Source organism: Cydia fagiglandana, chromosome 7, assembly GCF_963556715.1.
Source record: "Cydia fagiglandana chromosome 7, ilCydFagi1.1, whole genome shotgun sequence".
NCBI lineage: Eukaryota > Metazoa > Arthropoda > Insecta > Lepidoptera > Tortricidae > Cydia > Cydia fagiglandana.
The window spans coordinates 13,588,636-13,613,973 of record NC_085938.1 but is presented as its reverse complement, the minus strand read 5'-3'; the positions used below and the strand labels follow the sequence as shown (position 1 = coordinate 13,613,973).

At 34.2% G+C, this 25,338-nt stretch overlaps 1 protein-coding gene across 1 annotated transcript in view; it reads right to left on the bottom strand.

Annotated features, from left to right (window-relative positions):
• Positions 1-24,889, bottom strand: part of LOC134666004 (very long chain fatty acid elongase 7) — a 30,736-nt gene extending 5,847 nt beyond the window's left edge. Inside the window, exons 1-6 of the mRNA XM_063523078.1 lie at positions 24,726-24,889; positions 10,286-10,431; positions 9,778-9,885; positions 6,486-6,566; positions 3,657-3,713; positions 2,197-2,302 (exon numbers count right to left, since the gene is read on the bottom strand). Coding sequence (XP_063379148.1) covers positions 2,197-2,302; positions 3,657-3,713; positions 6,486-6,566; positions 9,778-9,885; positions 10,286-10,426 — 493 coding nt within the window. The 5' untranslated portion in view covers positions 10,427-10,431; positions 24,726-24,889. The remainder of the gene's footprint in view (positions 1-2,196; positions 2,303-3,656; positions 3,714-6,485; positions 6,567-9,777; positions 9,886-10,285; positions 10,432-24,725) is intronic.
• Positions 24,890-25,338: the final 449 nt, after the last annotated feature.

Below are 25,338 nucleotides of genomic sequence, written 5' to 3'. Positions count from 1 at the left end.
GTCATGTTACTTCAGTCAACCTCACTACTTTTTGTACTGAGACTGACTAAAATATGTATGATTATGCACTACTGTGGCCCGTTTCTCGAACGGTAGGTACCTATTAGACTAATATGATTTGTCCATGAACCATCAAGTAACCCATACGTTATCATGGCAACACACTAATAAGTATTGACAGCGGAATTTTTAAACTAAAATGTTTTAATTTTTTTGTTAGGTACCTTTTTTGCTATTAAATAGCAAAAAAGGTATCTACCTAACACAAATTTTGTACTTTGTGTCGCTATATGCCATATCAATCTGGATGCGCGTTCGATTGTAAAGTTCCACCCTATTTATACTTATTATTATTAAGTTCGCAGGTAATTGCGCAATTTCCGCTTATGCCAAAATTAAACTACATACGTAAGTTTCCGAAAATACTTCTTCGAGAAAAATCCGTTCGGGCCACGACCGCGTTCTACAAACATCGTAATTTGTGAGGCTCCAAATGGGCTCCAAGGAGTCCAAGACCTTCGAACAGATTTACGTTTTTGCTGACATTATGATTATGACTCTCGGTAAAGTTTCTCAAATATTCTAATTTCTTATCAAGGAATTCAAGGATGTCATTGACATGCAATCAACGAATGAAGGGTTTATTTAAAAATTATGACTACTTTAAATTTAATTTAACCCTTTACCAGACTAAGGGATATATATTTCCCACATACGGCACTTCAAACATGTGTTCTATTTTCGATCAGTAAGACTGTCATTCGATTGTCATTTTTGAACTGTCAGCCTGGGAAAGGGTTAACCGCGTTAATTATTAGGTAACTAGCCAAGGTTGCTTCGTAAGCCGACTCGTATCACTAGCATACGACTAGCCTTATTATTATTAGAGGGGTTCACGGCACGGTGCACTATGATTTATATATTTTCATACGTTTGACTTGACATCATTTCGTTTTAGAAAGTCTGTCTCCGTGTCGGACCTTTATAGCATAAAATAATTATGTATTATGTAAGTACGATCAATATTATCGTATCAATGTCAATACATATCATATTTTTTCTTAACATTAAATGAAGGCTATATTTATTTTCAGGGCGTACAACTACAAACTTATTTAGTCTTATCACTCTTATCAGTATATTCGATATACAAAAACTTTAATTAAATACAAATTAGAACCCAAGTGACGTTTATGTATATCTGAACTGGCCGAAAAATTATCAGTATAATGACCTTTATTTAAATGTGTTAAAGACACATCTGCTGCTCTATAGACTGACAGTCGTTAAAGGTAAAGGAGAATGATCGTTTAAATATGATCATGTCAATTATTGAAAAATTTCCAAATTAGACGTACTGGAATTTTTAAAGGAATTTAATACTACGAGTAAAGTGATTTAGATTGTGGTTAATGATTGTGCACGTGCTCGAATTTCGTACTTAAATGTAGGTTTTTAGCTTTCAAAACAGTTGTAAAGATATTTAAAAGTATGAAGTATGTACTATATTTTTACACGTGCCTACTTACTATATATCTCTATCATACAACATATTCAGTCTCTTAGACAACGTACTCAGGTATAAAAAGTACTTCCATCGAGGAATAAAATTGTAACTTTGGCCTTCTGTCTGTACTTTATTGTACTTAATTTATCATGTGCCTCTTCACTTTCTCCAACAAAGATCTATTTAGGTAGAGCAAATCAGTACTAAATGTACGAATCGACAATATAAATAAATTATAATAAATAATAATAAATAAATAAATATTATAGGACATTCTTACACAGATTGACTGAGTCCCACAGTAAGCTCAAGAAGGCTTGTATTGTGGGTACTCAGACAACGATATATATAATATACAAATACTTAAATACATAGAAAACACCCATGACTCAGGAACAAATATCTGTATCATCATACAAATAAATGCCCTTACTGGGATTCGAACCCAGGACCATCGGCTTCGCAGGCAGGGTCACTACCCACTAGACCAGACCGGTCGTCAAAATTAAAACATATTTTTTACATTACACACAGCACTCCAGGCTAAAATGCCTCAAGCGATAGCTTTAACCCTTCACCAGGCTACGGGATATTTATATATTTCCCACATACATATTTGATTTGATCAGTCCCGTCTGCATACCGCTTTACTTTTATGGTTTTAAAAATTGTAGATGTTTGTTACATACCTGGTGTGAACTTGACACCGAACCACACGGACATCGGCATGATGCCATGGTGGATCACGTGTAACTTGGACACATGGTCAAACTTCTTTCGCATCACGAAGAAGATCTGTAACAAGCATGGAGTACTAATTATGGACACCATACGTCTAAAAATATCTTGGTATGAAACCGGTCAGCGGTCAAGAATGAGATGAGGCATTCTGGTTATTCTATAAATAAAGTGTAATTTACATTCTTAATTTATTAGTAAAGGGCCGTGTCTGTTGCGTGTGTTGCGAATTTGGGACTTTTATATGAGAAAGATAATTTTAATTGAACTTGTTTGTCATGTTGCAAAGAAACGCAGTATTCAATCTGAAATTCAATAATATGTAGGTACCTACATAATTCTGTTATAAAATAAAATATCTATTGGCAGGCTGAAGTTAAATGTGAACTGATAGAATTAGTCCAAATTAAGAAAGTGATCTAAAAATGTATTATGTATATTCCCGTGAAAAAAAAAAGAAATACATATTCAAAAACCAATCTTATTTACACTACAATTAGAAAAAGCGAGGCGAGGCGAAGCATACGTAAAGAAATCCAACAAATAGCAGATCAGCCTCATAGACTTAATATTACTTATGCAAATGCTGCGATATGACCATATAAGTTGCGGAAATAAACATAATCGCCAACATGTTGCCTTGGTGTGGTATCGGTGCACCTTCGCAGTGTTAATTTATAATATGTATAACTTTTACAAGTCTATAAAAACTTTCTTTAAAAAATGCGCTAGTATATACATTTCCTTATTTGTTTTCCAATCCTTCAAATAAGCAGGTAGGTACCTACTCGCCTATATTAATATAATAACGTATATAGAATTTGTATAGATTCATTTATTCCCTAATGAATTATTTATTAAATAACACTAATCTTACAATCTAAAAACTTATTTGTAAATTATAAATTGATATAGATTCAATTCTATATCCGAAAGAATAAGTTACCGCTTCCAGTTCCCAATGTTGCGAAAGAAGACATTGATTCCCCCCAACCCTGGGCTGTTGGGCCTTAGGATAGGATTTTGAAATAGACATCTATTAGATATCTTTTAGACATCACCAAGATACGATAACGATATGTTTAAGATCTAACCTGTCAAATTTGACATTTGCGCGGTTCTGGAGATACTCATGAACGATTTCCACAGGATATGAAGAGATCCAATTCACATCTAATAGATATCTTACTCTATCTAACGTAAAAGTAACATTGGTTGCCGAATTGCGCTGCAAAAGAGAACTGGTTGATATCTAAACTATAACGTATTTAGAATGGATCTAGTACGTATGTATGCTTTCCTATTTAAATAACGTATTTAATGTCCAAGACAATACTCTATATCACAACTTTTAATAGTAATTAATATAATAGTTAGGTATAACAGCTTATAAAATTAGAAGACTACTTACAGTATCAAAGAATTCCGTGAATTTCGAAAAGTAGTACCACCAACATCCGGACGCCGTCTGTAAATAACCAACGCAAATATATTATTTATCTATTGTATTTAACAAACATAACTAGATAGTTTCGCGAGATCGCTTGTATAATCAACCCATAAAAAGCTTCCCAATGACCAAATGTGAACATGAGGAAATGAAGATTGTATCGAAACATCAGAATCTATTCTTCGTCTTTTTTTTACAATTTGATAGGTCATAAGACTGGACAGAACTAAAGTAAGCATTAGTATTTTATTGGGGCATTTAATACGGAAACGATACAGGTAAGTGACATAATAACAAGTTCAAATAGGCATTACAATTACCTAATGACTAATGTGGGTTGGATCCTTTGTGATAGATAAACACAAATATAAAATGATAGACAAAGATACCAATATATTTAGCTTTGTTCGCAGAAAATTTCAAAAATGTAGACGCGAAACATCGTTCTCCCAGACAAATTTAGAATTTCGCCAGAGTATATTACTAGCTACATTATCGTCAGAAGGTCACCTCAAATCGGTTCTACAAACTACACACCTACGTTACTAAGCAAATAAAATTCCCACAGCCAAAAGTGTTAATTAAAAGTACGTAACTGTCGTGTAGCATCTTCTCTTACACTTTCCGAGTAAATCCCATATTATGAAGCTATGAAGTCCGGCTTTGACGCTAATAACATGACAGTGTATGTAAATTAGCAATTCGCGTGTCATTAGTTTTCGTTTGTCTAACTACTCTATGGAGAAGTGTGAAACGATTACACGAGTTAAATGTAAATGGGTTTTATTTTTAAGAGCCAACAGGAGTGGTCATTTCTCCATACAAACGTACTCCTCGTTTTCCTCCGTGGTTTTTGAAGCTAGAGCAATGATTTTTTCAACACAGATTAATATTGTCAATATCTGTGTGGGACCGTTTTGCTTTTTTTGATATTTTTGTTTTTTAAGGCGCTAGAGCCCTTCAAAAATGGCCTAATTGACTATGCTGCAATGAGAGGCGTGGCATTCAAAACTAATATCAATTAGCCAAAAAAGCAAAACGGTCAGGCACAGATAATTTCATAATCATTTAGATTTCCAAATTTGGTTACGATTGGTTAAGTTTTGTAGGAGGAAACAGAGGAGTACGAAACCTCAATTTTTGAGATTTTTACGCAGGATTTTTCGCCTTGTCCTTATCGCACTACTTTTAGGTGCCGCTTCCGTTAGCGAGACGGGTATATTTACCTAAAATATTTAAAACTCAGCTCCTGTTTCGTCTTAAGACCTACACCAATTCACTGAATTCTTACAATTTGACGTGTTATTACTAGTATCGATCCGTTTGCCTAATCCTTACTTTTCACTAATCCATATTAATACTTGTATTATAAATACGAAAGTGTCTGCCTGTTACCTCTTCACGCTTAAACCGCTGAACCAATTTCGACAAAATTTGGTATATAGATAGTTTGGGCCCCGAGTAAGGACATAGGATAGTCTTCATCAATCATTATCATTATCCCAGGCAGACCATATCATTACCCCAGGAAGTCACGGGAAGAAGCTAACAGTACTCTAGGTATATATGAATAAGTGTGCCTTAATCCTATGAACAACGGCATTTCAGAAATTATTAGTACCTAAGCACAATATTTTTTGCACAATTGCTTGCACTCGGGCAAAATAAATAAATCGTGCTAAATGTTAAACACTGCTATTATTACCCATTCACAATCTTCAAGGGCTCATTACCGTTTCCGTATTACCGACAGCTCACCAGCAATATGTAGATTCACGCCTACTCTGTGGCGATTCTATTGAGTTTTCGGGTTATATTATAAACTTCATCAAATTTACTAGTGATGCATGGTATAATAATACACTCCGCCTGGTACTCTCTTCCCGTCTTGTCGTGGTCACGTGACTGACACGAGCCTACGTCATCATGCGACAGCGCTATATATAGCGGCCATGTTGTTGTGACGTAGGCTTGTGTCACTCTGGGAAGAGGAGACCATGTTTTATTAGACTATGTAGTGATGTTATGCAGGCGCATACATTAGCCGGGTTCTTGATCATTGTTCGTGTCAATAACGCATACGATCTTGAAGGCTAACAACCTGTCGTTTTGCTCCCGATTCACTATAACGTAGCATACTATTATATAGACATCTTACTCTAACTAAAACCTTTTATTTTCATTCTCTTATGTAACTTGTAAATGATTGAGCGTTTTTTTAGACAAGTAGCCAATCTTACAGGAACTTCATAAAAGATAGTGGAAATACATATTTGGCTGTATATCTGGGTATACATATTTACAATATCCTTATATCCATTCAAAATAATAACTTTAACCGACTTTCACGCATGAGCTGTCTCTGAAGCGAAAACTGGACGCTAGAATCAAATTTCAAACTACATATACTTAGTTGGAGTAACAATCGTATTTTAACAGTTATGAACTTATTGATTAAAACTTTTAGATATTTATGAAGCTAAAGGCTATCAACTAAACGGTAAGTAGATGGTCTTAGCTTCATCTAAATAAGGGTCAATTCATAACTGTTGTCGTAACATTGTCGTAAATCAATTTATGTATTATTATTCTCGGTATGTAAAGCGTCTGCTAATAAACATGACAATGAGTGTTTATATGACTCAAAACTCAAAATTTAAGCTTAGGTTGAAACTAACCTAAGTTAATTTACACAGATAAAGAACTGTAGATACCTACTATTATATTTCATTTATATATGATATTTCACTTGACCTCATTAAGTATTAAATAAAAACCAATAATGCTTACCCTCATTGCCATTGGTGACCGTGAGTAGTCCACAGGCTGGCATCGGAAACTATGCGTCGTGAACCATCCACTCGCTATGCTCTGTCACGGGAAAAATATGCAACTATTAATTACATATATGTACTCACAATAGCCTGCACTTCGGTATCGTCTTGGGTCGTCCCATTCGTTTTTCGTCAATTTCTTAAATTAGTCCTATTCTGCTTTCGTCACGCATTCTACGTTGAAAGCCACCGACGATTGTGACGAATGTAGAATGAGTGACTAAAGCAGAATAGGACTAATTTAAGAACTTGACGAAAAACGAATGGGACGACCCGAGACGATACCTAAACTTCATGTAAATAGAGTCTGTGCGGAAAGAGAAGAGTCGTGGCAGAAACGGGAACTAACATTTTAAATTTTATATGGCAATCAAACCTTTGACACCTGTCTTGTAAAAAGTAAACAAACTTCTGTCAATGTATATTTTTATTAACAAAAACCGCAAGTTTTATGTATAAAATATTTTCAAAACACGATAAAGCCGTACATAAAACCACAAGGAAAATTATATTTAACATTGTTCGGTTTTGTCAGCGGGAAGAAAACGGCTAAAAGCCGACTATCGACTTACAAAAAGTCGCGGAACGTGTTTTCGCTATTCGCGGGTATTGATGTTGTATTTAATATTAAATAATTACCTATTTAATAAGCCCCCTAAGTAACTTGTCTCCGGTACATAATCGGTAAGTATATTCATTCAAAATATATTAATTTTCATAAATATGCAGGTCATTCATGATCTTTAAAATAACAGACAAATAGTCTTAATACTTGCCATTTTATGCATATTTATATGTAATTTCTTTTTCAGGATTGTGTAAAAGTACCTACGGTATCTCGAATAAAAGACCGCTAAGTAGGTGATATACAAGAATTCGTAATCTACGTGCCGGATTCAAGCACACCCAGTTCAGATGAAGATAGTTCTATGAGTGTCCCTGATTGTTTTGAAGCTAGCTCAAACATAAGTGACATTGAATATTTTAATTCAGACTTCGATTACAAAGAATAAAACTTTTTCTAATAAAATATTTCTTTATTTGTAGGTTCTGTTAGTTACGAAATTATATTTCATATTTAGCAGTGACTTTTCGGCGAAGTAAAATATCGTGAGATGAGAGAACCGGACATATCCCCAATAAGGCCTACCTACTTATGCACTATTTTTATTCATATTCATATTTATTATTAATAATGTACACATACATTACAAGTCAAGTTTACAATGGGTGAAATATATCCCAGATAAAATTACAGTTCTATTGCCCAATTTCTACCCGATCTACCCGGTTTTAATAACTGTTGGACTGCACAGATTAGGCAGTACATAAATGAGACTCGTATCTTGTTTGGTACTAAAATTACAGTTGTATTGGGCATATTCTTAAATAGTTTTAGCAGTTTTGTCAAACGCATTCACTTTTTAGTATCTGAGATATAAAAACAAGTGTATTTTATAAAGAAAACTAGTGCCTGCGCTAAATCAGAGGATTGAGTTGACGAGCCGACACCACCACCAGGCTCCGTTTCGTAAGCCGTGGTAAAAAACCGGAACAAAAGGGATTCAAGTATCATGACCTTTAGTGTCGTACTATAATCACGTGACCAGTGTTGTCAGCATAGCAAAAACCATAAAATAGCACTGGCGCGCCCTCAAATCCCACGACTCTTCTCTTTCCGCACAGACTCTATACAATCTTATGTTACGAGGGTCGCACTGAAATATTCGGGAATGGGACACTTAGAAATAACATAATAGAATGAGGCATATAATTTATAAAAATGTAACTCTTTATAAAACTTTTAAGGTATATTCCATTTGGTTGTCATTTATATTTAAAAATTACTGACAATTTGAAAATTGTATGTCGAACATTATTTGAATTTTTGGCCAAGTGATTTTTCGGATCACATTTTTAAACGGTTTTCAATATGCCCTCAGCGAACAAATAAAAGTTACAATGGGCTTCTGTTATTTTTTTATGAACTAGAGTTCATCGTACGCTCGTTTGCAGTTAAAATTATATATGAAAGTCGCTTTCATTTTATCCCATGGGTGATCTTAAAATAGCATGTCATTCCAAAGCGACGTCAAAATTTAAAATCGCATTTGTGCTGTTAATTAAAAAGACTGCCAAAAAAGTTGCATATCGGCAGATTTCGACATTCCTAAATATTCATATGACAACAGCAAAAAAATCTTTTATATATAGATATATGTAAAAAAAACTTCAATTCCGTTGGCTACTTTACGAATTTCATACAAAACCACTAAGGCCCCAAAATCGCCATACAAAAAGGACTTTGGGATTATGAGCCGTGTGCATTACAGAATGATTACTTTCAAAAGAAAATTTATATGCGTGGTCAGTTTGAGTTTAAGTATGCATTAAAATAAAGATTGACTGTCTAGATGCGACAGTTTTCTCTATTCCCGACATTTTCAGTGCAACCCTCGTAAGATCTAGGTGCAAAATAAATTTAAACGTATTTGTACGAAATATGTGGTTAAAATTGTAAACAATATCCCAATACATTGAAAAACATATATCTTAGTCATTGAGATACTCGTATACTAAATTTTAGAGATTGACTCAAAGTCGACAGGTGTCGCTGAACTCGTACCGCAAACAGAGACAATAGTTTATGCAAAGATTCATTGATTTGATTGTATAAATAAGTAAGTAAATATTATTTATTGCTCCAATATCAATACATTTTAAATATAAAAATAGTACAGTCGCTTTTTGAATTTCAAGCGCTCGATAGGTGGAAAACGGCAAAATGCTAATTTATGAAATACGAGCGATAGAAAAGGGTATCGAGTGGTATTGACTACTCGTTTTCAATTCTATTAGTAGAATTCAAATGCCTAGTAGTGGAGATATTATTGAATGAAATAAACGAAATCGAGCGGTCGATATTCCAAAATCGGTCTCCAGCGCCTACTACATGCTTTCACACGCGGTACACTCGGGATCGCGATTTTTTTTTAGATTTATTCTTAGGAATGAAATGCCCATTAAATATTTTAATTCGAGGTGAATTAACGAAAGAATATTAATCCTTTAAAAGTTTAAACGAAAAGCAACTGGTCTAGTAAATAATTACATACTACCTATCGTTTATTTCTATATATTTACCTACATTCTAAGCGGCACCGGACATGCAACGTAGGTACCTGAGTAGGTATACTTAAGGTCAGTGCCGGGAATAACAACCACATTATAACTATAAAAATAATTACCTCGTTAAATAACCAGATACTGAAGAGCACTTGAAATAAATTGTACCATATAAGCACTTGTTTGAGTTCATACGGTTTTCTGTTTTCCATAAATTTTGGCCCCGCCACCTGTAAAGAAATAAAACTGTATAAAAAAATACATTAAGAGCCCTTCAACGTGCAAAGTTTTTCAAACTATATCGTGTTATATATCAAATGAAAGAGCTCATTTTAAGAATTTCAAATATATATTTTTTTTTTATTTTTTTAGGTTAGTAGTTATTTAAGAAAAGAGCCAAAAAATTACCACTCCCCCTTTATCTCCGAAACTACTAGGTCTAAAATTTTAAAAAAAAATACACAAAGTAGTACTTTTCCTGACAGGAAAGGCTATGATAAATGACAGGAAAATCTATTAGAAATAGGCAAGGCAAGCGTGAGTCGGACTTAATATACGGAACCCTTGGAATGCGAGACCGACTCGCACTTGGCCGGTTTTTTTATGGAATAAAATGTCTTAGGTACTTACTTTGACTACGAACACATATGTGAGACATATCGCCAGCGTAGGCAGAGGGGACGACATAAGGGGCCAGTCTTTGACCCTAGGGTCACTTTTGTTGTCCATCAGGTCATGGTAGCCCGCCACTAGCCTATTCAACGTCTCCATTTTCACTGCAACAAATAGAAACTTATTTAATACGGTGCTGTGCCCAGCTGTGGGACGTATACAGGGTCATTTTTGAACCGTTTGCCATATTGTGCGATGTGATTAGGTAGGTCATACTGAACAAATTTTTCTATGGGACCAACCCCGAATTCCCAAAAAAAAATTTGGCCTTCCCATAGAAAACGTCGTCATCCACTCAACCAAAATGTATGAAACGGCAAAAAAAATTTGTGATTTCGGAGTTGGTCTCATAAAAAAAGTTGTTCAGTGTGGCCTACCTAATCCCCTCGCACAATATGGCTAACGGTCCAAAAATGACCCTGTATAGGCTGAATTATTTATTTATTTACGACAGTCGGTCAGATCGGGTAAGGTAACTAGCAGCTAGCCAGACCGAATGTCAAGACAAACTGGCTCTCAGATTGGGCTTAGGTATTTAACGTTCATTTGACCAAATTCTGTGTTGTGCCCTTGTACTCATGAACCTACGTAGTGAGCGGACTGATAACAGATGGTTTCTTAAGTATTAACAGAATAATTATCAATTAGTTTTAATTTAAATTACAGTCAATCTACAACTAATGTAAATTTCCGGTTCATATGAGATGGAAATCTCTTTTTTAAATACGAATTATAAACAAAATCTTATCATACCACCCACCCGATATTATATACTCTCAAATTTTCATAATTTTTTTTCATTTGTGGAACTCAAACTCTGCGGCCCGGAACTTCTTACCCCTGGAGTTACACACAATGTTTTTCATCACACTTGCGAAGAAAAGACTAATTATTTTTTAATACGTCACCGTATTAAAAAATATATTTTAATATATTTTAAGTATTCGTCCGCCATATATTTTTGATAGGTTGGCATCGAAGGCACAGGCCCATCGAGTATTCAGCCGTGATTTTTCTTTAATATCTTAATCTGCTATAAAATTAATTAAAATAAATATATTTAAACATAAACAAAAGTAGAGTTAGACCTAGAAAAGTCTGCAGCGATTTTGATAGCAAGTGTAATAAAAAAAAGTACTATTAACGGAAGTTACAACATCTTTATTCCAGGCGTTTACAAATTAGCTTCTGTAATCAGGTACTTATGAAATAGCAAAATTCCTAAGACAATCATAATTAATCACTTTAATCAGTTATCTATGGATCTAAACCCGCTCACTGGCCAGCAAGGCTAATGCTACATGTGGACATATTAAACGTACCTTTTGTCAGTTATTTTGTTTAAGGTTATAATCAATTTAATACTATAAATTTTGAGTTTTTAGAAATAAAAAAATGATAACACGAGTATTATCAAATACACCCACAGAAAAAAACATACACCTAAGCTTAATTGACATATGCTATGAATAGCTATGACTGCATATATAAGTAGAAACATTTTATGGCATTATTCATAAATGGTTGACTAATCCAAGAAATCGTTGGTATTCGTAATTTTGACATTTCTGTTTGTTGGAAAGAGACAAAATTTAACTTTTAGTCACTAAAATTTTGTGTATAGCTGGTCAAGCAAATCTTGTCAGTAAAAAAGGCGCGAAATTCAAATTTTCTATGGAACGATATTCCTTCGCGCCTACATTTTTCAAATTTGTCGCCTTTTTCTACTGACAAGATCAGCTTGACCAAGTATGTATACCTATTTAGTATAAGATTTTTTTTTTAGATCAGATTTTTTTAGATCGCAAATAAACTGCTTCACAGTTTGGCGAAGCATTAAATAAAGGTACGAGTGGGTACTTTCTATTTATTTATCGATCACTGTAGCCTCACTCATCTAATCTGTTTGTGATCATGAATCTAGGACAATTCGACTTTACTACACCAGTAAAAACCGGGTCTACTCCAGAGAAAAGTTGTTTCCACTGTCAGATCTGATGCAAATTTTTGCATACATTCAAGCTTTGACGTCAACTAAGCGGTTAATCTGGTAAAGTCGGAAAATAATAAAAACAAGATTATCAAATCGGGTTGACCTCAGAAGCTTGCGGCCGCCAACAGGTTTTCGAGTCGAGTCGCAAATATTTAATGAGATGCGGAGCAACGAACTTATTTGACGTCATATCCTAAATAACCAAGATACGACCTACAGTAGGTAGGTAATTTCTAAAATATACCAATCAACAGAAATTTGAAAAATATCTTATACACCTGTCTCATCTAGATACCAAAATAATAAAACTATAAGTAGTTCGTTTTTTTTAGCAGAAAAAAGGTAAACAATCTTGATGTGTCTATTAATTAAAAACACATTTTAAAAATAAGTTACAGCAAATATGTAACAATTATGAATCTAATACGATCATTTTTATTCTTCTGGTTTCATATTTAATGGTTTCAGATTTTTAAAAAGCGTTTTTCAATTAAAAGACATGTCAAGATCGCTTACCTTCTTTCAAGTTCTTCCTAATGCTAAAAAAAACGAACTATATACAAAGAGATAAAATTGTCCTTAGTCTTATATGTATGTACAGCTTGGCAAAAAAGAGTAGAAATTAAAAAGTGGCAACACTGTAGTGTCGTCCCGTTTTCTTATATTAATTGGTTCGAAATGGACGACACTACAGTGTTGCCACTTTTTAATTTCTACTCTTTTTTGCCAAGCTGTAAGCGTGCCATACCTAAACTGAACTTCTTCTAAAGTGAAGTTGTATACCTATTAATTTCAATTTCATTTATTCATTTATAATTATTGGATTAATGCGGGTAAACCTCGCCTTTAGGAATCAAACGATAAACTTTTTAATGTGACGATTTGATTTAATGTTGCCTATATTTCACATTTTGTGCCAGAGCCACGACCAGAAATTGAATTATAAATATTGGTTACTGGATTACAACACCTAAGGTAATTTCAAAATTAGTATATGAACTTTTTGCGTTCCTCTAAATTTGTCCATGAGTGTACTATGCAAAGAAATACAACAACATCAATAAAAATTAAATAATTACAACGGAATTATTAAAATAAGTCTTTCATAAGGCATACCTAATGATATTTATTATTTAACAGGCTTTGAATTTAACACTCCCGAAGTATTAGAACTCCTCAAAATGCATCGACGATACGACTGATAAAAGTAGATTAAAATCGACTTGTAAGATTTTATTTCTGGTATTTATTTATTAACAAGGGAAGGTAATAAAAGTGTCATCAGTGGGAGCTTACCAAAGAAGCTTCTCGAGCCTGCAAGCCCCGACAAGTAAGCAGCGTCCGCTGTTCTCGATTAATGGAAAAATACTGATAAATGCATTTATTAATCATCGCGGCATCGATTGGGCACTTGCTTAGGTGTTTATAAAAAAAACATCGAGTGTTAAAACATAAACATAGGTTCACTGTATTTAATAGCCGTTTAATGAATCAATTACGTGACCGATAAAATTCAGAAAAAACATATAACTTTCGTAATACATATACCTGAGCGTTAGTTTTATTTTATGCCATTTTTATATAATATTGTGACTTTTTATACCACTTTTGTGTTATTTCTAGTCAGGTACTGCTCAAAAGCTGTTTTCTTTGTAGACCTCTCAGTGTAACTTTTTAGACGAGTCTAAAAAAGATCAAAACTTTTTAGATAGGTAACTGACCTACAAACATTTATTTTGTATGTAAATATTGTTTCACGGTCTATTCCGTAATGTAAATATACTATGAAGCTAACGACTTTGGAAGTCCAGTTTTACGTAATTGTTAAATTTATATTTGATTGACGCACACATTAAATATAGCCCGTTGAAATGCATTTTTATGAGTATATAGGTCGTATTACATACGTCGTATATGTCATATACGAGAGGGACTTCGCCCTGCTGGATAAAAGATAATTTACATTTTTATTGCGAGATAATCAATGCATCCTATTAAGCCTTCGTATAACGTAACTGTTCTAGTTGATATAATAGATTCCATAAATAGATTCCGTAAATAGGTATATTTGGAAAAATCCTACAAGTTTAAAAATAAACACGCGATATCGTAAACAAATCAAAACAAGTATATTTATTTAATTATTAAATTATTCTGTAACATTTACGTCATCATTGTAGATCAACTCATAATCATTTATTTGCACATAAAAAGGGTTTTACATAAAGGTTTTATATCAGTTAAATGCTATATTATTCGCTTAGATTGTTTGAGGGTTAACAAAAACAAACAAGACCGAAGTGATCCCATAAGTGTTCCGTGAACAAAGTTAGGTACGGAACACTAAAAACACCTCTCTCTTTCCATTTTTACTTCTACACAGATTTACCTGCTATGTATTTACATAGATGTACGATTAAGTCGATTAAATATATACCTACAGACTTATTAAATAAGAGGAAGAGGAAGGAACTAAATGTATCATAATATTTGTGCAACATTGACCGTGACTGTTTTAACTACATTATGAGTAGGCACTGCCCACTCGGTAGATATCCTTGCGATGCGAGTTTTTTAAAATGTATATTTATTTTCTATTTAGTGCTCAATTTAGCTCATCTTGCATTGTTTCCACCACTCAAGTTGACTGGAAGAAATGGCTTGTTAGGGATAACACCGTCTTCTGTCTACCAATCGTATTGTTTACTTTTATGTTTCCACTGTATTGTTATTGGTAAGCAATAAAAAATACATTGTATTGTGTATTAACCGCAAAGATCTGGTCTGGCATCCGGAAATTTGTCTCCTTCTGTCCGAATTCCTAGTTAGATTTGTAATTATGTCCCATAGGATGAGGTGCTCGAAAATATATGTAGAGGCCATAAGGGCAATCTGGCAGTTTAGTCGCTTGTTTACGAAGATTAAAAAAATAAGCAGTCGGACCAAATTAAAAAAAAAATGTGATCGGTCTGCAAATACTGCCAGGCTAAGGTGAAGCCGAGACACAGGTATAATTTAGCCATTATAATATTTATAATCCGATATTCTCCATATTTTTCGATGAGGTTACAAATTGTAGCTGTCACGTGGTATCACAAATTCAGGATTTGATCAACCACTTTTACTGTCCTCAAAGGCAGCTATCCTACCATATAAGTTTCATTCTGTTTTTTGATGAATTTTGTACCACTTTTTTTCCATTTGCGCAATATTTAGCTTCTAAAAGTCAACTACCCCCACAGAGTAGGTATTTTCTATTTTTTTATCAGATGGGTTTCATACAGCCGGCCACCGGACTATATTGTTTCAATTCGGAATTTGTTTTATTTCGTAGAGTTAGTATCAGAAGTCCTAATAAAAATATGTATAAATCAAGTATGTATAGGGTTTCCTGAAATTAGCCCAATAGTGTTAGTTACTCGTACCTTACTAACCGACTATGCGGTGCGCAGGGCCAATTTAACTGCCTATTTTGTAAAAATATGAATACTAATAAATGGGGCCAGCGTTGTCTTTATCTAATTCGATACTTTTATCTGTGCATCACGTTCGCACACATACGAGTGCGTACTATATAATCCAATTCAAATGCAATAAAAAATTGTCAAATTTTCATTCGAGAATTACTTCCTGAGCTTGGTGTACTGGAGGTGTATTCGAATTATAATAATCTCAACATGATTTATTATCTAAGTACTAATACAAACTTCAGAGAGGCGAAAAGCTAGGAATTTTCAGCTTGCATTTGCAGTTTGTTTTAAATTTTGCCTGTCAAATCCCTCGGTTATATTACTAGCTATTTTATACTAGAATTATATTGCCGTGGTATGAAACTTGGCATGATTTAGTACCACCTTTAATCTTCTAAGGTTTTGGTTGCAAATAGTCTATTTTAATTTGTTGTATTTTAGCATTAAAAAGATTGTGACATGTCTTTCCTATTCTAATTTGACTTCTACACAATTCTAACTTGAATCTTTATTTTGTCAATACAAAATTGTATTTGTCTTGGCAAGTTTTGATGTCTGTGCGGCTAGAAGAGAGAAGAGGTGGGAGCAAGATGTTCTGTGTATCGTCAATAGCAAATCGAGTAGAGATTCGAACCTTCAATTATGGGCCCGATTCGGATTATGAAATAGACATCTATTAGACTTAGACATCACCAAGATACGATAAGGATATGTTTAAGATCTAACCTGTCAAATTTGACATTTGCGCGATTCTGAAGATACTCTTGAACGATTTCCACAGGATATGACTTAGAGATCCAATTCACATCTAATAGATATCTTACTCTATCTAACGTAAAAGTGACATTGGTCGCCCGAATTGCGCTGCAAAAGAGAACTAATTGATATCTAAACTATAACGTATCTAGAATGGATCTAGTACTTGTCGTCTCTTGTGAATATCTTGAAGTTCGAATACGGCAGTGTGTATCGTCAATAGCAAATCGAGTAGAGATTCGAGCCTTCGATTATGCCTGGATTGTTTATTGCGCATTGCCGGGCGGCGCGCGGCGCGGGCGCCGCATACACACGACGTCGTTGACGCCTCGGCCGGCCCTGAGCGTGGCCCTGTCCACACTACCCTGTTTTAAGACACATTGCAATAATCATATCACACAGAATTATACTTCCATTTCGTATTGTAAGCGGGAAGGATATAAAATGTAAGTGCATGTAAAAAACATTGCTTAACCCTTAGTGTGGCAAGAAGCCGGAAAACGGTCGATTAACTCAATTAAATTTGAAATTAAATCAATTTGAAAAAAGTTGTCTTTCCAACAATATGCCATCGGAAGGGCATAAAGAATTGTTTTTTGTTCCGCTTTAGACTTTACTGGAAAGTTCCAAATCGCACACATTAATGAGTACGGCAGCGAATAAGATAAACAACGAAGATGTAAACAAATTCAAATTCTTTCCGATTGTAAAAAAAACTACCACTGTTAGTAACAACAAATTATTTCCTCTTGATGTTGAATAAGATCAGCCTTTGTCGCTGTAATTATAATATCTCGTCGTCACGGCAAGATTGAGCAACGTTAAGTACCTACTTATAGGTAGAGTGTCAATGAAACAACCATGGCTAATAAGGAAAGCCTCTATAATAGCAAAACCATTAGTTAGCAATGACTGAACATTAATTAGAATAAAATCTAAGGTGATATCATTACCGCGGTTCTATCCTTCGTTTCTTAAGGATATCACTTTTTTATAACATTCTGTACAGAGTATTTTACACAAAGCCGTACAGGCGTACATTATAACCGTATTCGTCATTTAATCCGCATTTTGTAATAAAGAAAAAACAAACAGCAAAACATTTTTTTTTTTCATTACGTTGGTCCGGTTTTGCGCAGCGTCGGTCAAGATGTTGCCCTTGGAATATGACTCGGTATACATTATATAACAACAGGGCTTCTATATTTTTCTACAGATTAGCAAATCCAAACGTCAATACATATGTTACATATAATATTGACCGTCCATAGCATATTAAAAGTACTGATGATAATTGACGTTTCATAAAACAGTCCGGAATTTATTGATAAGTATTTTACACGCACATTAAAATTAAGGGTTAAATTGGGTTTTAATAACATTTCTGTTACTGTTCTTTAGGTCAACCAATCGTATTGTTTAGACGTGCCTATATACTACATACTAGGTTATTTACATTTACCTACAGCCGTAAAATATCCTCCTGAGTCCCCTTTGTCATCATTGCAGTTTTGAATTTGGAACCCTCTTGTATTCTGTTTTAATTCAAAATTCCATTTGGATTAAATCCTTTATAAAGGCCTCAGGGACTCAGGAGGATATATTTTTACACGGTATAATTTTTCAACTAGTGTTGTTATGAATACAAAACGCCTTTAATGTGTTACATACCTCTTTGTTTGTTTCCAAGATTTGCGTTACGCGCAGTCAACGAACGTTAGGCTAATACTATAGAGTAATCCCCGATATGAACACAAAGGATGACTTCATTTAATGACAGTAATTGATGTAAACTGTCTGGTTATGTAACATGCCATTTAACTAGTTTAATAGCAGATCAATAGAAAATGGCGCCGTTGTTACAAGTGTATTACAACTCGCGCCTAATAATTAGCTTTTATTTAAGCTAAATTTAAAAGAATGCAGAATAACAATCTAATTAGAGATTACTGGCGCCTCATTTAAATGCGTAGTACCAAGAATATAATAAGTATATCGTAAATGCGGAGTACGAAGAATATAACATATTTATCTAACGGATGTTTTAATTAATTAAATTCCATGGTCATTCACAGAATTCACACAATTTTACGAGTAGCTGCATGAGTGTGGTTCAAAATAATTACTGTTAAGTGATATACAAATATTGAATGTAAGTAAATTAACAAAAAAACACTATGTAGCCTATGTGAAGTCAGTTCTTGTTAAACCAAATATTTTTACGATACTGTCAAACGTTTTTGATGTTAGACGTTTTTGTCTCACTCCATTCACCTTATTTTATTTTATTATAGGTTTTATAGATTATTGGGTAGACAATTTTATCTTATTTATGTTACATAAATTATTCAAAAACGTTATGTAACACTTACTATTTTTAATGGGATGAAAAAGTAATACGTATGTAATAAAAAAAATTAACGATATTTATTTTGTCTGAAAACTTCCTGGAGTACTTAGGCTAGTCGTAATTAAAAATAAAATGTTTAAATGGGAAACAGTAATTGCAATCAAAGTCCAGAGTGTGCCAGCAAAGCGACAGTGGCGGGTGTTCAATTGCAAAACCAAACCGCGGCGGCGTTGCTTGCGCCACGAGACGAGACCGCTCCGCCGTCGCCGGCACATTCCTCGCGGCTCAAACTCAAGAAGTTCAAAGTCAGACTAGTCCTCTCAGTTAACTGAGACGCCATTATGCTCGAGCCTAGGTGAGCGTTTCTTTTATTTTTTGCCATTATATATATTGTGTCCTTTTTTGCCACTTTGTGTAATTTCAGTCAGTCAGGATCGCAAGCCCTTTTCATCCTTATAGGAGAAAAAAAGTGTCCTAAAATGTTCATAAATTTTTCAAACTTTCCTTTTTGTTACCGCCATATAAAGTGTATGGGGAAATGGTAACACAGTAGGAAAAAAATCTGGGACATTTTTTATCCCATTAGGATCGAAAGAGCTCGTTAGAAATAACGCAAAAGTGGCATAAAAGTATAGTGGCATATAAAAATAGCAAAAAATAAAAGAAACGCACAGGTGTCCATTCCGTAGCGCTGCGATGTACCCGACACGCCAAGTTCAATAGGTACAATTACATAAGGCCTTCGCTCGCTCGTCTTGGGATTATTTGCCCCATGTTTCCGTTACGCGTAAATCGACAATTTCCATTGATAATGACATCTTGCAATAAACTGATCAATTAACTGTGACGCGCGTGCTGCAGGTGTAATACATAGTTATGATTATTATTTAGCTGGCTGTTATTTCAATGTTTGTAGGTTTTTCCCTAAGTCGGAATCCAGTTTATGTAGGTATTTATCTTCAAGTTGCCCACTTTTTGAAAGTTGTGATTCATCCTAAACTCGGTTATAATTGTTATAAATTACAAAATTTGCCCCGGGAGTAGCGCGGGGAGGCCTCTTTCAGTAGTTTTTATATATACATGTATACCTTGTTTAATTTTAGATATATTTAGGGTTCCTAATTTTAATTTAGTTTTATCTATAGATATATTTACTTCATAAGATTATTTAAAAAATCCAATATTAATATATTTATATATGAAAAAAAAAAACTAAACTAGCCTTTGTAAAAATACAATAATAACACTTTAAAACTTTCTGCCTATGAAGCCGATGGTCCCGGGTTCGAATCCTGGTAAGGGCATTTATTTGTATGATGATACAGATATTTGTTCCTGAGTCATGGTTGTTTTCTATGTATTTAAGTATTTATATATTATATATATCGTTGTCTGAGTACTCACAACACAAGCCTTCTTGAGCTTACCGTGGGGCTTAGTCAATTTGTGTAAAAAATGTCCTCTAATATTTATTTATTTATTTTATTTATTTATTTTAAAAACACGTTTATTATTGCGGTCTAATCCATAACTGTCAGTTCGATAGTACCAAATATATTATCACTATTATCAGTCATCTGAATGCAAATCGATACGAAAGGATACGAATATTATAAGAAAAAGATGCGAATCAACTTGCAAGACTTATATATATTAGATGACTAGTTTGTTGTGCCACAAAAAATCTCAAACACCAAATAACAAAAAGATTTAAAGTTGCTTCCGCTAGTGCTAGTAACCCGTATTACTAAATAAAATAAGTGAAAAGTTCACGGCTATATCATATTGTAATAATTACGTCCTCGTTCTCATCTATTCTCGAGTTACAATTACAATCGATTAACGTGCTTATTAATATCTAGAGTTAGTTAATCTAACTCTGCGAGTTTGACATCAGAAAAAAGCGTGGAAGTGAAAGTGTCATTCTCAATAAATACGTTATATTTTACATCGCCGGCATGGTCGGCCTAAGAGGAGATGACAAGACGCATTTCTGCACCAACTGGACGGATGCTGCAGTTAATCGGCAAGATTGGAAGTCTAGAGGGAGGCCTTTACCCAGCAGTAGGACACTTTAATATGCTAGTTAAAAAAATATGTTGACATGGTTACACTTTGTCATTAGAAATGACATGCAGTCTGCAGAATTTGCTTAGTCCAACAGCACGGTTCTACTGCAATATCGCCTACAAGACCCTACACAGAGCATGCCCGCTATGCTGTTGGCCATTATTTAATTGTAAATATTTTGGATGTAAAGTATTACTAAAACTGCCACGCCATGTTGTACGACTTGAAGCTGATAGTGTAATTTATACACGGTGTAACCTGAGGAAACCGAATAATTTTAACCACGCATTTCTGAGGTCAAAAGAAGTAAAAAATGTAATATCAGTTTAGGTCAATTTCGCCAAAAAAAAAATTATTGTTTTGTTTTTTCAATCTTTTGAATGTATTTGTACATATTAAATAAATGTTATTGGTAAACTTGTCACTTAAAATTGAGTTTTACATTTTTTTTTATAAAACCTACTTTTTGCAAAGTGTTACTTGTCACTTTTTGACATCGATCAATAAGGATATTTAGAATACATCCCATAGCAGCAACATCATCATCAAAAAGGCCTTTTACACTATGTAACAATAAAAACCTTTTTTTTTAATTAATAATATGTCTGAAACTAGTCGAATTTCAAAAAAGTTTATAGGACATTTTTGTCTCTAAATATGATCAGGAATACGCTGTTAAAATTATTCGGTTTCCTCATGTTACACCGTGTATTTTAACTACAAATGAACACGGTTGGTATAATTTACAATTTACATACAGCCTATATTAGCTGTAGTTATAACTAATATATACTAGGCTACCTAATGTATATTGTAAATATCGATATTATTCGTTAGCTCCATTATATTTAATTTGGTATTCGGTAACTCATAAATTTATTCTTTTTCAATGGATCTTAAGTAGCATTTTATTTACTTATCACAAAACATTTGATATAAGCCCAAACTTAGGTACCTACTAAAATATTAATTTTTGATGTAGATGGCAAATGGCAACAAATAGTGTTATTTAATTTCATAATTTAATAGGAACGCTATCTTAAATAAACATACAAATTTGTATGATGAACTTAATTTAATATAACTCAAAGTTCATTCAGACAAAACTAAAAATGATTAATTCGTCACTTCGATACTGGAGAAAACATTGAATGATTTCATCATAAATCAGAAACGAATGTTATACTAGCAAAATTCATTGAACTTATATCATTCACAGGTGAAGGGCAGGTAGACCATACAATCATACAAGCATTCAGCCATTAAGTACGTACGATCACTCAGCTGCGAGCCGTGAGTCCAAGTAAAGGTAAATCGAGGCCCCGGCCCATGCATGAAGCCCATTTTGTTTAGGTAATTAACCAAATTATATAAATGCTTCTTTACATATGTATGCCAAGGTGCTACGCAGTATCACATGTTAAATTTAGTTTACGGATCTATACGAAATTCGAAAAGTTGAAGCTAATTATATTCACCATAAAAAAAACAAGAATGACTGCAAAAAATTAATAATATAAACTTAATTAAATTTGTAAAAGTTGTAATTTTAATACGACCCTGAAAGCATTAGACAAAAATTAAAGTTCATTCAAGTAAAGTTCAAGGGTAAGCTCGAGCCGGTGTCAGTCATTTCGGACGTCACGCGCAGCCGGTTCAAGATGAGCAATGATTTTAATTGCAAAAATATTAGCCATGGAAATTATGCCGAAGTCATCATCGAACCATGACGATATTCAAAAACAGGAAAAATCTATCTCCGTTGAGTGATTATGTATAACGTGTTATAACTAACAGTACCTTCGCTACGAGTTACAACTGTTAGGCGCATCTCTGTTCTTTAAAATAAAAATAAATGCTTGGGTTTAATTTAGAAGCTTTAAAGTTTAACTTTGAAGATTGAGTAGCTTGAAGTATTAAAGGCCGAGCCACACCGGCTTGCTTGTGCGTGACGTGCGCGTGTGCGTGCGCTAAAATGTTGGAGCCGCACACGCACACGTCACGCAAGCGGTGTGCCATCTCTCATAAGGATCTGTATACTACAACGCCGCACGCGCACGTGCACGTCACGCACACGCAGCCGGTGTGCACAGGCCTTAAGAAGTCAATAGCCGATAAACGTTAGAAGAGGGGGAGGGGGCATTTTACAACTTCTACGCGGATGAAGCCACAGACAGAGCCTAGTGTTAGATAAATATTTTTATTCTCACATGGTTCTACCTTCATAAAAGCATTATTTTGGATCATCGTACTTAATAAGGATGATAATTGTGGCTCATTACTAAGAATCAAACTATGAAATACCCCTAATCGTCTACCTACCCTTAAAACAGTTAGGTAAGTAAGTACCTTTGTTTTAATTAATTTTTGATCCCATTTTTTTTGTAAAACTTGAAATAGGACTATAAAACTTTACGACGCTGAATTAGTTAAATTATACACATAGGTCAAATTAACCGATAAAGACAAACTATTCGAAGCTAATTGAGGATTGTAATGCGTTTATGAATAATGCCAATGTCTACCGATATCGATATAAAGATCGAACTTAGAACGCATGTCTATTGCCAGAAGACAACGACAATGAAGCTAAAAGACAAAAGACATGACATATAAAGCACCGTGACGAAGAGTACACGACATATGTGGTCCATGACAATCATACAGATATACAGTACGATTTGGACTTTCACATAGAAATCTGTACTTAGGATTTGCTATGGTATTGTCCGCTTCTCGACACATTCTGCATAGACACTACTTTCCGAGACACAAAGAACTTGTCTGTCACCTGTAAGCAAGTTCTAAGAACGATTTAAGACCAAGACATCATTGTCAATACGGTTCTCAGAGCCAGTCATTATTTGCTAGATAAATGTTGAGCAATCTAGGTAAAGCAATTAATATCAATGCTATCCATTTGACGACTGTTTTCCTCATCTCAAGTTTATTGTTAGTAAACAATATCTGGGTGACCGAGAAAACTCGAGGGAAGAATTTTCGCAAGGACGACACCTAGATAGACTGATTTTCCATCTTTGTTAACAGGTTGTAGATGTCATGAGAATCTTTTGAACCATTTTTGACTGATTTATGTTATGTTATGAACGCCAATTATACCATTTGTTCAGTAAAAAATAGTAAACAATAATTATGTTTTTTTTTCCATTTCGCTTGTCATGTCAATGTCATATTCCTTAGTTCGTGTAAATTTAAATTGGCAAGTTTTCAATTAAAATATTTATCTACTTCTAAAGTAACGAACATCACAAAATAAACATATTTATTGTTTAATAAACATTGGGGTTGTAGCTTTGTCCAGTTGTAAATCTAAACTATTAAGAATAAAACTATTGAGATTTGTTTATTTACCTAATTGTTCAATTCTGTAAGCATGAAGAAGGATCCGGATTCTACATCCGTTTATATTTTTCCAAATGAATCACTATTATGGCAGGAATGTTTATTGCCTGTAAGTATTTTAATCTAGACTGCCTGCTTTGGTACTTCATGGCAAAGTATGTAGGTATGTACCTTACTTCGTCAATTATCTAAGCGCTACTAGACTAGATAAAACACTGCATGAATTAGTTTTAATCGCAGAGCAGTATATTAACAATTATTGATTAATTGAAAGATCCATTAAAGAAATAAGGATAATGAACGTTAATTAAACTAGACTACCGAAATGTTCTAACAATAATAATACCTATAATGTTCTATGTTCTGATTAATCAATAAGTATAATCTAAATCTTACCAGCTTTATTAATGCTCCGGCACAGAAATGTTCACTCAGGGCACTGGTGCAATAATTCAATAATATTTTATGGATACAGCACCGTGCGCAGCGATCTAGATCTGTCGTGCGAACTGGCGGCGCGGGCGATTGCGCGGGTCTATTGTGGACTAATAATGAGCGCGCGCGCGGCACGCCGCCGTATATATGGCTGCCCCTGACGTCACTACGAGATAAGGACTTCGCAGCATCAAACTCCCATAACGTGTTTAATCGCGGATTGCCGGCTGTAATCCGATAACCGACACGGGTGCAACGCTGTCCAGAGTACGACTCCGACTCTCGTCGTTATTTCCTATTAGAAGCAACAGAAAAACCGCTGTGACGATACAATATTTTTCACGCAAAAGGTGTAATCAATTGTTAGACATGTGTTACTCGATGCAAGTGACATTTTTTTGTTTTGTTTTTATGCTTTTAATTTGACACTAAGTAAGAAGTTTAAATATGAGAGCTTATCGACGTGCGACGAACAAACTAGTCTATTGCTTTTGAGAAGAACCGGGACGTTCCACAAATACAAAGACGCAATGCCAATTATGTCTACAAAAGTATAGTTTGACAATTCTGTATT